The sequence below is a fragment of the Bos indicus x Bos taurus genome, chromosome 15 (genome assembly GCF_003369695.1).
Source record: "Bos indicus x Bos taurus breed Angus x Brahman F1 hybrid chromosome 15, Bos_hybrid_MaternalHap_v2.0, whole genome shotgun sequence".
Classification (NCBI taxonomy): Eukaryota; Metazoa; Chordata; class Mammalia; order Artiodactyla; family Bovidae; genus Bos; species Bos indicus x Bos taurus.
The window spans coordinates 39,548,405-39,563,757 of NC_040090.1; the positions used below are offsets into that span (position 1 = coordinate 39,548,405).

General features: G+C 42.0%; 1 protein-coding gene across 1 annotated transcript; it reads right to left on the minus strand.

Annotated features, from left to right (window-relative positions):
• Positions 1-11,163: 11,163 nt before the first annotated feature.
• LOC113905036 (olfactory receptor 478-like) lies at positions 11,164-12,093 on the minus strand. The gene has a single exon (XM_027562074.1). It carries the CDS (start codon positions 12,091-12,093, stop codon positions 11,164-11,166), a length of 930 nt encoding a protein of 309 aa, XP_027417875.1.
• Between the last annotated feature and the right edge of the window lie 3,260 nt (positions 12,094-15,353).

Genomic DNA, 15,353 nt, shown 5'->3' on the forward strand with positions numbered 1-15,353 from the left:
AGTCATGAAGCATATACAATTTTTTTTTTTTTTTGGAACAGGGGGATGGTCCCCACGTAGGAGAGGTTGGAGGCAGATGAAGTGAGGGCATTTGCACTGAGGGAAGCCTAAAAATTAATTAGCCACACAAGTAAGTGACTCTCTAGGTTCTCACTGCCTCTCTGCGTTTATGTAAAACATGTGCACTTACCAGCTGTATCACTTCTGGCAACTTAAGTAACTTGCTAAGGCCATAGTTTCTTCACTACAAACATCATAATTGGAGAAGGCAATGGCACCCCACTCCAGTACTCTTGCCTAGAAAATCCCACGGACGGAGGAGCCTGGTAGGCTGCAGTCCATGGGGTCGCTAGGAGTCAGACATGACTGAGTGACTTCACTTTCACTTTTCACTTTCATGCATTGGAGAAGGAAATGGCAACCCACTCCAGTGTTCTTGTCTGGAGAATCTCAGGGATGGGGGAGCCTGGTGGGCTGCGGTCTATGGGGTCGCACAGAGTCGGACATGACTGAAGCGACTTAGCAGCAGCAGCAGAATTACCTAGTTTGTAAGCAGACGATATCTAAAAATCTAAAATGTGATGTACAGTGATTGCAGATTGAACATAGAAAAGCTGGTAAGAGGTGAAGGACCAGGAGAGGGAAAGAATAGAGATTGTGGCAAAAATCCATTTGAGTGATGGAGTAGAAAGCAGGAGACATTTTTTAGTTAGGCTCCTGGAATCTAGAAAATGTGAACAAGAGAGGATGAAAAATCAAAGTAACTCAGGCTAGTTTCTGAAAAATGAGCAAAAGTCTAATAGAAGTAAAATAGAAGAGGGGAGGCTGAGGCAGAGGGGACACCACACGCAAAAACAGAGCAGCGTGAAGGATCGTGGTGTGTTTGGAAGACAGAGGGCACTGCTGTCTGGTTTGAGTGTGGAGTAGGCAGGGGGATGTGGTGGCAACAGCCAGGAGCAGTATCTAGGGATCCATTTGTGCTGAGCATCAGATATCATACTGGGGTGTTTGGTTTCCTCTTATAATCAGTGTGTATCTATTCACTATTTTGGATACCATTAGTGACTTAATATATCCTCTGTTTAGGAATCGAATATCTGGTCATGATGCAGTGAATAAAAATGCAACAAATTTGTGACTAATGGAAAACTACCTAGGTATCATATTTACCCTATTGGATACTTCTAGGACAAGAGCAGAGAGAATAAAAACAAAGAGCAACAACAGAAAGGTGATGGCGAAAGGACACCTGGAATTTTGGCCCTGAATTTAAATACAGAAATATGAGAAAGAAACCAAAACTGGGGTCTGATGGAGTTCTCTGATGTTTGCAAGTAACTCACTCAGGAAGTGCAGGAGGGAACTCTGACATGTGGGGGAAATATGACCAATTCTGTTCTGAAAATCTTACATTCAATACATGAAGGACATTTTGGCCTGGAAATGTGTCAAAGGAAATGGGAGCTTCCTATACGGTAGAAGTGAGAATTAGAGAGTCGTACAAGGTAAGTGATAGTTAAAGCAATAAAGGAAAAATGTTTCCTTTGGAGGTAAACAGACAAAAACCTTCAGAGGAGACTGGAAGGGTCTCAGAGACAAGCCATGGGTCTAGAAAGATTGCTTGGGTAGATGAGTTTCCCACCTTAGGGTGTTTGAATTGGTTGTGAACCATGCGGTTAATGCTCTCAAGGGCTTCCCTGACTCCACAATCCAAAGTAGCCATTCATTTTTTCATCATAGAGATCCTACGTGTTTGGTTACATTTTGTGTTTCATGTGTGTAAATTCTGGCCCATCATAAGCATGTAATCAATATGTGTTGAATAAATTCACAACTTCCATAATCACTTAACCACTCTAAAACTCATTTTATGTTTATAAAATCAAGATAGAAATTCTAAGCTCCCAGACTTGTGAGGACTATGTCAGGCAGCTCTGTCTAGCCCCAGCATATTGTCTGACATATTATGGATATTAAGTGGGTGCTGGTTACCTGTCCTTTGCCCATAGCTACAGTGCAAAAAAAAAAAAAAAAAGTAACTCTTCAAATGTGTTAGTCTTATAGAATAATCCAGTTGGTGTTTCTCTATTTCTCTTGCACACTCCTTCATTTTCCACCATTGATTCCTCCCTTTTTTCCCCTCCCCTTCCCCTTCAACAATGACTGAAGTTAAAATCAAAATTCTACAGAGTGTTTTCATGTCTGTCTTCACCTCTTATGAGAGCAAATGTTTAATGAAAAATTGAAATAGAAATATTATTTACAAAATTGATCTGAGGAATTTGAGTTTATTCCATTCTGGTCTGCACTTCAAAGCAAACCACTTTGCTAGAAAATGTCCTGGAGATTTTGCTTAAAAAGCCAAAATTTGATTAGAACATTATGACCAGAATACGCCACTCTGAGACATTACCTTCAAAATCATTTTGACTCCAAGCTAGTCCATTAATATTGTATTGCTGCTGCTGCTGCTAAGTCTCTTCAGTCGTGTCCGACTCTGTGAGACCCCATAGATGGCAGCCCACCAGGCTCTGCCGTCCCTGGGATTCTCCAGGCAAGAACACTGGAGTGGGTTGCCATTTCCTTCTCCAGTGCATGAAAAGTGAAAAGTGAAAGTGAAGTCGCTCAGTGGTGTCCGACTCTTAGCAACCCCATGGACTGCAGCCCACCAGGCTCCTCCGTCCATGGGATTTTCCAGGCAAGAGTACAGGAGTGGGTTGCCATTGCCTTCTCCAATATTGTATTAGGAATCTGGAAAAAACCTTCAATTAGAAATTATTAAGAATTTAAAGTTATTGATATATATTTGATATATATTAAGAACTAATGATATTTTAAATATATTTCAAGTTTTAAATATTACCATGAATGGAAGCCCAGTAGAAGTCACAATATGTTAAATTCATTTATGTGGTCAGGTCATTGTCACAATCATTACTTTCAGAGTCACTGCATGGTGAAACTGATGGGAGAGGATTTCATTGAAGGAAAACTCAAAGTTCTTTTGGAAAATTTTCACTTATCTCCCTAATTTTTTTAAGTTATATTATAAGTGATTTAAATGCTTTAATTATTCATTCAGTCAATAGTTTATGAAGCACTCCTGAGTTCCAGGTTACCATTCCATCTGACAGAGCATTTGCAAAATGTAGCATTACAAAATCCTGTGGGTGAGAACAAAGTAATTTTATTATATTTCCCTCTTACATGCAGATACATTTTGGAAAAGAGAGAGAAGAATGCTTTTGTGAGTATAATCCAAGAAGACATTTGGGCTCACTCTATGTCATTTATGCAGATTCCCACACTAGAATCAGTCTCACTACTCTAATTCCTGAACTTGACTTCAGTCAACTGCATTTAGCATCACATTCTCAAGACTCTCCCACGAAGAGGTGCCCTGAAGCTCAGGTCCCTCCCCTTGATTAAAGTCTAGGTGACGTTGGTATATAGGATAGTTTCTATTCATCTCAGAGTCTTCATCTCAATAATCCTGTAACTTTAGAGGAAAGTTGCTGTGTGCACCAGGAGGATGGGTGATCAAACCACACTGAGCACATTCCTTCTGTGGGGAATCTTCCAGTTTCTCAGACATGCAAAATCTCCTCTTTGTGATGACTTTCTTCTCCCATATGACCATCCTAGCCACAAATGCATCCATAATGGTGGCCATAAAGCTCAATCACAACCTTTAAACCCCCATGTATTTTTTCCTCTGTGGTCTCTCATTTTCAGAAACCTGTACCACTTACATATACACAATGGAATATTACTCAGCTACAAAAAATAATGCATTTGAGCCGATTCTAGTGAGGTGGATGAACCTAGAGCTTATTATACAGAATAAAGTAAGTCAGAGCAAAAGACAGATATTATATATTAAAGCGTATATATGGAATCTATTGGAGAAGGCAATGGCACCCCACTGCAGTACTCTTGCCTGGAAAATCCCATGGACTGAGGAGCCTGGTAGGCTGCAGTCCATGGGGTCACTAAGAGTCGGACATGACTGAGCGACTTCACTTTCACTTTTCACTTTCATGCATTGGAGAAGGAAATGGCAGCCCACTCCAATGTTCTTGCCTGGAGAATCCCAGGGACGGGGGAGCCTGGTGGGCTGCCGTCTATGGGGTCGCACAGAGTCGGACACAACTGAAGTGACTTAGCAGTAGCAGTAGCAATGGAATCTATAAAGATAGTACTGATGATCCTGTGTGCAGGGCAGCAAAGGAGACACAGATATAAAGGATGGGCTTTTGGACACAGTAGGGGAAGGAGAGGGGGGTGAGAGAATAGCATTGAAACATATACATTACCATGTATAAAATAGCCAGTGGGAGTGTGATGTATGATTCAGGGAGCCCAAAATCGGTGCTCTGTGACAACCTAGAGGGATGGAGTGGGGAGGGAGCCAGGAGGGGGGATCAAGAGGGAGGGGACACATGTATACCTATGGCCAATTCCTGTTGCTGTATGGCAAAAACCATCACAATATTGTAAAGTAATTACCCTCCAGTTAAAAAAAAATTTTTAAAGAAACCTGTATCACTACGGTAATCATCCCCTACATGCTGGGCTTGCTATCAGACAGCAAGTCCATTTCCCTTCCTGAGTGTGCCACACAGGTGTTCTTCCTGTCCGGCAATAACTGCTTCATCATGGCTGCCGTGCCTATCACTGGTACACTGCTATTTACAACCCATTCCACTACTCCATCCTCATGACCAGTAAGATCTACTTTCAACTGATGTTGGCAGACTGGGTAGTGGTTAGGTTCCTGGTTTCTGTGTGCATCATCACCATTGTATTCAACTTGTCTTTCTGTGACTCCAACACCATCCTGCACTTCTTTTGCGATGTCTTGGCTGTGGTCTGCCTTGCTTGTGACTACACTCTCTCGTGAAATGGCTACTTTTATGCTGACTTTGTGTTGGTGGGCAGCTTTGTTTTAATTATGATTTCCTATGTCTTCATTGGGTTCATAGTCATGAAGATGCCTTCTGCCAAGGGGAGGTATAAGGCCTTCTCAACTTGCTTCTCACTGTGGTGTGCACACACTATGGATTTGCTGGCTTTGTCTATTTGAGGCCCAGGGCAGTGACTCAGTCTGTGAAGATATGCAGATGGCATATACAGTACTGACACTTCTGCTTAATCCCATTGTTTCCTTTTAACTTTAGTGATTATGTTTTTCAGATCTAGAAATTTCCCTTGGTTATATTTTATAATTTTATTTCTTTGCTGAAATGTTTTAAACAAAGAAATAGAATTTCAATGATTGCTTGTTGAAGCTTTGTTTACTGCCGCCTTGAAATCCTTGTCAGATAATTTCAGCATCCTTTTCATTTTGATGTAGGCATACATTGCCTTTCCTCATCCAACTGTGATTTTTCTAGTTCTTGGTATGACAGTGACTTTTATTGTAACAGAGACATTTAGGATATCATATTAAGAGACTCTGGATCAGATTCAGTCTTTTTATAGAAGGATGTCCCCCATCACAGCAGCTACTAGGGTGTGGGTATGTGTGTGTGACTTCAGCTTCCTGCTGAGCACACAGATTTGGCCAAAAATGGAGTGCTGACCCCACTGCCTCCTGGCAGTTGAGTGAGAGACAAGCTCAGCTTTTCCCACTGCCCTGTTGTCTCCTTCCCCATTATAGGGTAACACCCCCTGCCTTGCACATCTCCTCTCTCCCAAGTAAGGTCAGTTCCTCGCTGGACTCCCTGCGTCTAGGGAAGGGAGGATGTGGAGAGCTGGTTCACACTGCTCTGTTGTTGAAGGTAGTGGTGGAACTCAGATCCCCATTCAGCCCTCACTTACAAGGGTAGGGTCATCATTATAGGGAAGTAGAGTACCAACTAGTACCCCCTCACATTTTTTCACTGCTGCCAGATGACCAGGCGAGGTTCATTTCCCTGTTGGATCCCCATGACAATACCCCAGCAGACAAATCAAAGGTTGGGGAGGCGGGTAAAAAATAGCTCCCTACTTGGCCCCAGTGAATCCTGCAGGTAGGAGACAGGTATGGTTTTCCTCTCATTTGTCTACAGTAGGGCAGGTATTGCCAAAAGGTTTTCTATTCTGTTAGGTCACCCTTTTCCCAGTTCCTTGGCTAGCAGGAACAGACTTATCTTTGAACACTTTTTGTCTTTTTGTGGTTCTGGGTTGGAGGCTTGTGCAGCATCCTGTCCAGGATGTATGCAAGCAATAGGAAAACACAGGGACTCAGGCCTATGGGATTTCCTCGGGTGTAAAGTCCCTAGGAGTCTGCCTCCTTCTCCATCTTCTTTATGATCTTCCTAAGTTTGTTTGTTGTTTTATCTAGGGATGTTTTTAATAAGAGGGAGAACCTAAGGGGTATACAGCAACTTCATCTTCTATGAAATGGGAAGTTTATGCCTTCAAACATTTAACAATATTTTTCTAGCTTCTTATTGATTTTGTGACAGAAATTTGGTCTAATACAAGTTCACCTGACATATCCAGATGTAGAAGTCTGCATACTTTGAACAGAAAGAAATGAAATGTGTCACAAATGAAAGTCCCTCTAGCGGTGAAGTATTTTTCAAAGAGCCCCTCATTCTGCCTGACTACAGAAAGTATGTACCTTAAAAGAAATCAGAATATTAAGAGGATATTTGTAACCCTGAAATTTTGCTTAACCTTTATGTGTCTCAGTTACAGCTTCTAAAAAGGATGAATTAAAAAACACCTTTTGGGGTTATTCTGAGGATTAATTGGGTCACTACTTGTAAATTACTAAGAACCGTAACTGGAAGGTAATGAACAATCTCCTATTGTTAGCTCCTTTGCTAACACTCTTGCTACTGCTACGCTAACATTTGCCTTGTACAAATTCTAACTCTCCTCTGTGTCTCCAACCATGCCAAGACAAAAGGGAGACACTACTCAGCAGAGTGATTACATAGCTTTTACTAAGACAGGCTGAAACGATAGTTGCCAATCTGAGTTAAACAGGGTCAAGGCAGTGGTGTAATTGTGGTGCGCATGGGTTTGTGTAAAGGCCTATTATAGGTGTAGCAGGATCTGACACAAACATTCAGTCAATTTGAATCAGGCTGACATTCAATTGATTCAAAGGCTGCCAAGTCAGTGGTTCATGTTAGGGCAAAAACCTCATTCATCCATTCATTTATTAATGTTTTATTCATGCATTTTAAATATACATTGATGCTTACTATGTTCCAGAAATCATGTAAAAACAGACACAGAGGAAAAGCAAGACATTAAAGGTGTCGGTATGAAGAGTCCAGCATTTTGGAGAAAACAAATACTGAGTCTGTAGCTGCAAGTGCACCAAGTATTCTTAAAAATATGCAGCGTGCTTCAGAGGGGTAACAGGTGTATTTAATTTGGTCTGAAGCCTGAGGAAGGTTTCCAGGAGGATGGAAAACATTTAAGTGGGTATGGATAGCCTAAGTAGATGTTACCCAGGTGAGGGGGAAAATGCATTCAAGTAGAGTTACTGCACGTGAGAGGGTCCTATGGTGGCAAAGAATGTGGATATATTTATGGGTTTTAAAAGAAGATCAATAATACATAGAGTCTGAGAGTCTGGGGAGTGCAGGAAGAGTGTTGAGAGAGAAGTGTAACAGGGGCCACATTCAGGACTTTGTAAGACATGTTAAGAATTGTTGCCTTTACTTAAAGTCTTTGGGGGATATTAACAAAGGAATTAATCTGTTAGATTTATGCCATGGTTGGAATATGGAGAATGAGTAGTAAGACAATAAGAGAGGGGAAAGGAGAGATGGTTAGAGTTCTATTAGCTGGGATTATCCAGAGAAAACAGAGCCACTGTGATGGTGGTGGTTTTAAAGGAACTGGCTCACACATTTATGAGAGCTGACAATTCCAAAATGCAAGGGACAGTCCAGGAAACTGGAAATTCCAGAAAGAGTTGATGTCACAGTCTTGAATCCAGAGGCAGCCTGGAGACAGAATCCCTCTTTTTAAGAGGACTTAAGTTTTTTCTCCTAAGGTTTTCGACTGATTGGATGAGGGCCACCCACATTTTGGACAGTAATCTGCTTTATTCAAAGTCTAAATGTTAGTCACACCTAAAAATTACCTTCCCAGCAATATCTAGACTCATGTTTGACCAAACAACTGGTCACTGTAGCCAAGCCAAATTGACACATAAAATTAGGCTGTGCATTTGACCACAAACAAGTCACTTAAAGAGCTTGTTTATCACTCCCTAGGAATTCAGGAACCCTGCTTATTTCCACGAAGAAATCACCTGTTTTTGACCTGGCAGAATTCACAGCAGGTTTGGTCAGGAGCATCTACTCTGTTCTTGATGAAGTCTCCTATAACTAGGCTGGAGTCAGACCTAAGAACACAGAACAGATTTTGGGGGGGTCCAAAAACACCATCTCCAACAGATATCCATGCAAAAAGAATGTCTCTAATAATTTCACTGTCTGGCTCCACTTGGTTGTCTCCTCTCAGAATATACTCAGTCATAACTATAACTTTCATACTCATTCCAGGACAAGCTACTTTTGAAATGGACCCAGTCTTAAAGTTTTGACAGTCCAATAGCTTTCCTTGACTTGTACCAGAATACAACTTTTGAAAAAATATGAATAAAACTTTAAAGAATTTTCAAAGGATTATTTTTTCATGTTAACCAGTTTGGGTTACTAATTAAGAATTAAATTTCAGTTTATTTAAGGGCCTCTAGTTTACTCTCTGATATGGGAAAAATCTAGCCCCGACCTTTACTAAGAGCCTTCACATTAGCTAATAACATATAGACCAATATGTTTTGACCAGAGACACTCTTTGTCCTTTCATTATTATTTTATGGTACATCATTATATCAAATACTAAAAAAAAAAAAAAAGAAAAAACAAATTAAGAACACACATTTCTAGCAAGCTCTCTCTTCACCCCCAAGCTGAGTTGTCAGCACAGCAGAAACTGTGGTCTGAGGGGCTAGGTACAAGGTCTCTGGACTATAAGTAAGTGGAGAGAGGCTAAGCACAAAGGAAAACAAAGCAGTCTTCATCACACAGGAAAAGATGACTTCAAAGGTCATTTCAACCTTAGGGAGAGCAGCCAGGACAGCAAAGTAAAAGGACCCTGAGCTCACTTCCATCTCAGGAGCACACCAAAATCACAACTATCTGCACAACAGCCATCAGTGAGAAAGACTAGAACTTACCAGAGAAGATCTTCTACAACTAAAAGTATCAATATAAAGAAAGCACCAAAATAGGTAAAAAGGGCAGACTCAAAATATAACCAAACACCATCACCCCCCAAGCTGAGCGACGACCCACAAACTGGAGAATAATTATATTGCAGAGGTTCTTCCACAGGAGCGAGAATTCTGAGCCCCAGCCTAGGGGTCCAGCACCAGGAAGATGAGCCCCCAGAGCATTTGGTTTTGAAGGTCAACAGGGTTTAATTTCAGGAGCCCCTCAGAGCTAGGGAAACAGAGACTCTTCTCAGGGTGCCCACAAAATTCCACAGGACCCCAGGCAAGAGCAGTAATTGTAAGAGCCTGGACCAGACCTACCTGCAGATCCTGGAGAGTCTCCTGGAGGCGGTGGAGGCAGCTGTGGCTCACTCTGGGGACAAAGACACTGGCAGCAGCCTCTCCTGGGAGCAGACGCTATCATGTAGATGCTGGTGCTGGTAGTGGCTGATGCTGGCGAGCGCCATCTTGGAAATTTTCCTCCAGCTCATTAGCCCAACAGCCTACAGGTGCTGAGACACCTGAGTTCAAGCAGCTAGCTGGGTGGAGACACAGCCCCAGCCTTCTCCAGACAGGCTGCTTAAAGACTAAAGAGCCCACAGCTGCCTCTAGATGCAGCCCAGGACACAGCTCCACTCACCACTAGCCCCTCCCACAAGAAAGTCCGCATAAGCCCCTAGACTAGCCTCACCCATGGATACAGACATGAGAATGTAGACCAGATCCTAACCTGAGACAAGCTAGGCCATGGCCCTGCTCATTAGCTGACCAATGCAAACTTCAGGACCCCCAAATCCCCCTACCAATGATTTGAAATCAGATCCAGGACCCCTGGACCCTGGAGTGTGGCTGCCAGTAGACCAGCACTAACCCAGGGCCTGGTTTCACCTCCCAGTGGGTGGACAACAGTCCCAGAGTCTTCAGGACCCTGGATCCACCCACCAGTGAGCCACTGCTAGCCCTGGGGCCCCATAGGGTTCCACAGCCAGCCATCTCATGACCAGATCCTGCTAAACAGCAGCCAGCAGCCTCCATACAAGGCTGAACCTGGCAGCCAACCAGACTATTGGCATAGTCAGCCCACCACAACAGAAGGACTCACGCAACCCTCTTAGGGGGATTCCTAGAGCATATAGCTTGGGGAATGAGAGGAGCATGCACTGCTGGGATGTGTAGGATGCCTCCTACAGAGGGCCAGTTCTCCAAGGTTCAACCACAGATATGGGCTTCCCAGGACGCACTAGTAATAAAGAACCTGCCTGCCAATGAAGAAGACCTAAGAGACATGGGTTCGACCCCTGAGTAGGGAAGATCCCCTGGAGGAGGGCATGACAACCCACTCCAGTCCCATGGGAAAATCCCATGGACAGACAAGCCTGGCAGACTATAGTCTACAGGGTTGCATAGAGTCAGACACGACTGAAGGAACTTAGCATACACACATGCACTACAGATATAAAAACATAAATAGCAGCTTAAAATAAGGCAGCAGAGGAATATGTTTCAGATGAAAAAACAAGATAAAACTGCAGAAGAAGTGATGTGAAAATAGGCTGCTGCTGCTGCTAAGTCGCTTCAGTCGTGTCCAACTCTGTTCGACCCCATAGACGGCAGCCCACCAGGCTCCCCCGTCCCTGGGATTCTCCAGGCAAGAACACTGGAGTGGGTTGCCATTTCCTTCTCCAATGCATGAAAGTGAAAAGTGAAAGTGAAGTCACTCAGTCGTGTCAGACTCTTCGTGACCCATGGATTGCAGCCTACCAGGCTCCTCCGTCCATGGGATTTCCCAGGCAAGAGTACTGGAATGGGTTGCCATTGCCTTCTCCAGTGAAGATAGGCAATCTACCCAAAAAAGAGTTCAGAGTAATGATCCTAAGAATGATTAAAAAACTTAGGAGGATGGATGCACAGAGCAGGAAGTGAGAAGTTTTTTAACAAAGCTCTCTCTTCAGAGCCCCCTTAATCTCATTGTTCCTGAGGCTGTAGATGAGGGGGTTCAACATGGGGATCACCACCATGTAGAACACAGACACCACCTTGTTCTGGTCAGTTGAGTAGCTGGACTTGGGCATCACGTAAATGAACGTGATGGTCCCATAGAACAGAGTGACTGCTGTGAGGTGGGACGTGCAGGTGGAGAAGGCTTTGTGGCGCCCCTTGGTGGAGTGCATCCTCAGGACGGTGATGAGGATGTAGGTGTAGGATACAGCTATGACAGTCACTGTGATCACAACGATGGAGCCAGCCGTAAATGAGGGGACAGCTGCAGGGATACTGATGTCAGAACAGGAGAGTTCCACCAAAGGAGCAAAATCACAGAAAAAATGATTGATTTGATTTGGTCCACAGAAAAGTAAAAAATAGAAGCAAATAGTAACAGAGCAAGCATTGAGAAAACCAGCTACATAAGCCACTGTGAGTAACTGAACATAAACTTGTGTGGACATTTTGGTAGAATATAGTAGCGGGCTGCAAATTGCCACGAAGCGATCATATGCCATGGCAGCCAAAAGGAAGCACTCAGATGACCCAAAGAAAACAACGGAACCAAGCTGGACTGCACATCCAGGATAGGAGATGGTATTTGTCTCCACCAGGAAGTTTACAAGCATATTGGGTGTAACAGAAGATGAATAGCCTATGTCAGCAAAGGCCAAGTGGCTCAAAAAAAAATACATGGGATGATGGAGCTGAGAAGAGATTCTGATAAGAATGATTGTGCTGAGATTCCCACATATGGTCACCAGGTAGATACAGAGGATGATCATGAAGAGGATGATTCGAAGGACTGGATCATTTGTTAAGCCCAGTAACATGAACCCTGTCATTGCAGTACTGTTCCCATGCCCCAGGGAATCCATGAGAAAAAGTAGCTCCTATTGTAATGAACCTGCGATGAAACATTACATTAAAGACATTTTTAACTGGATGGTTTCCTTGTTCTTAATACACAGAGGTTATTATCGAAATAAATTATTTTCAAGATGGTTTTGGACGAATTTTTTTACCTTAGAGTAAAAAAAGTATATTCTTTTATCTTTATATAAATTTTAGAGTAGAAAAGTTTATTTATTTATATAATGAATATTCTATACGCTAAACATTGTTTTCAGTAGTAACACTGGAAAACCTGCTTCAAATAATGTGTATCTTTTTCTTTTTATATAATAGTTAACATTTATTGAATATTTACTAAATGGCAGGGCTTGGGTTAATAATTTTCTATATAGCTCTATTTTAATTTATATAAAATAATATGTATTTTTATCTCATGTATAGATGATGAAACTGACTTTAGCAATATAACAGCTAAGTTTGCACAGCAAGTGGTAAAATCAAGATGTGACTCTCATCTTGGTAGTTTGAATCCAGTCCATTCCTTCAGTAACTATATAGTACACTATAAATGAAATTAGAGAATACTTACGATGAAGTCAAGTCTCTTGGATATGGGTGGATAGCAAATTACTTTCCTACTTTCAGAAAGGTAAAGTATAAATGAGATACCTAGTTAATTACAAAGTTTACAGTTTCTCTCAAAACAAGACCACATTTTTAAATGGAGAAACACAATTTTCTTAATAGGACAAAGAAGAAATGGAAAGGAAATTTAAAGTTATAAATGAAATCAGCTATTATAAATGTATTATGTTTATTTAACATTTATAATTAAGAACTAAATGTTTTAATTAGTTTGAAACATCATTATAATCTCTATGCAAAATGTTACATGTTTAATATCTAGGACATAATTAAACTACACACATTCAAAGAAATCTGATTATTTCCTAATGTCATGATGTTACATTGGAGTAAAATAGAACAAATAATATGTTTCAACATAATATACTGCTGAATAAGTTTCCAGGTTAGATAAGAAGTGTACTCAGTTTCACCCAGCAAGTTGCCAGCTTGAAACTCATCTGCAAGTTCTTTGACTTTATATTTCCAACTTTGTCTAAAGCCTCTGGTTGCCTCTAAGCTTACGTCTTCCAAACAATAAATAAAGGAAGTTTTTCCAAGATATTTACAAACAGTAAGTCCTCAAAGCATCTTAAAGTTAGTGAAATTTATAGTATAATACTTATTGGCTAAATACCAAGTTTAAATATCACTGAAAGACTATGTAATTTTCTGGTCTTATGGGTGAAAAAATGAGGAATCATTATCACTTGAATTAAGCCTATTTATATACTAAGTGGGCTTTCCAAGTAGCTCAGCTGGTAAAGAATCTACCTGCAAAGCAGGAGACCCTGGTTTGATTCTGTGGTAAGGAAGATCCCCTGGAAAAGGGATAGGCTACCCACTCCAGTATTCTCAGGCTTCCCTGGTGGCTCAGGTGGTAAAGAATCCACCTGCAATATGGGAGACCTGGGTTTGATCTCTGGGCTGGGAAGATCCCCTGGAGCAGGGTATGGCAACCCCAGTATTCTTGCCTGAAGAATCCCCATGGACAGAGGAGCCTGGTGGGCTACAGTACATGGGGGTCTCAGAGAATCAGACACTACTGAGTGACTAAGCACAGCACAGCACATACACTAAGTAGATGACTGAAACTTAGATTAATTCAACTAACATTATTTGCTGGCTTCCCTGGTGGCTCATCTGCTCAAGAATCCACCTGCAATACGGGAGACCTGGGTTCGATTCCTGGGTTGGAATGATCCCCTAGAGAAGGGAATGGCGACCTACTCGAGTATTCTGGCCTGGAGAATTCCATGGACTGTATAGTCCATGGGGTCACCAAGAGTCGGACACAACTGAGCAACTTTCACTCAAGGTTATTTGCTACATTACTGCTGGATAACATCTGCCCAATTTCTCCACTGTGATTTGTAAGTACAGACACAACTTCAGAGAGTAAAATGTTCTCAAGTGGGTATTGAAAAATCAGTTCATGCGTGCTAAGTCAGTATAACTGATTAACTTACAAAAGCCAAAAATTTTACCTCTTAAAATGAGAACTCATTCATCTTGCAGTAATAAATTCAAACTCATTGCTGTAATATAACATCTGTGCTATCTCATTATTTGCCTTTGAGGATAAATCTCTGAAGATTCTCAAGATTCAAATGTGAATTCAACAGCACCTAGGGTCATTATCACAGTCTCAAGTGAATACTGAACAGTGCACCTCACACAAATGTAACTGATCTTTGAGGGGTCTGTCAATTCTCAAGCAATCAAATTTTTTGTTTGTTTGTTTTTATCTAGTTGTACACTTCCATTTGATAATTATTGGAAATATAATCAATTATCTCATAACTAAATATTGGTTCTAAGTTTAATATATCAGGTTAAGAACTAAACTTCAAATATAAAATGGTAGAGGAAGGTGCAATCAAGATAGCAGATTAGGAAGACATTGAGCTCACCTCCTCCCACAAACACATCAAAATTACAAATACAAATAGAGCAATTTTCTCTGAGGACAACTTGAAGACTAGAAGAATGACTCTATGATCAAACAAAGAACCACACAGAGTCGAGTACAAGAGAAGTGCTCGAGTTGGAACCCACACCTGCAGTGGGCAACCCAGAGGAGGAAGAGAATATCACAGGCTCAGGGATTCTCCCTAAAAAGAAGGGGGTTCAGCTCCACATTGGGCATCCCAGCCCTGAGGTTGAGCATCAGGAAGATAAGCCCCATTTCCTGGTTTTGAAAACCAGGGGGGCTTACCAGAAGGCTGTAGAAAACGGAGATCTGCTCTCGAAGAGTACACCCACAGACTCACTTGCTCTCCATCCCAGTGCAAAGGTAGAAGATTGAAAAGTTCCTGGTGCTCTGGCTAACCTGCCAGATTGCCCCAGAACATTCCACCCCATATCCAGCTACAGCCTCTCTGCCAACCCCCCACCAATGTGTGACTGCCAGCATGTCTCAAGACTAGATTCAGCTTTCTCTAGGCTGCAGTTTAAGCCCCTCTGGCTCCAGTCATATCCCACCAATGCAGCAACCACCATCATGCCACAGGAGAATCCATGGCTTACACCAGGCTCTGACTTCAGCCCCTCTGTCTCCAGCTCTAATTCCCACCAAGGTGGTGGCTGCCAGGAGAAGTCATGGTCCTTGTTAGTTTCAGATCCAGATCTCCCATCAAAGCCACTGAGCACACACAGA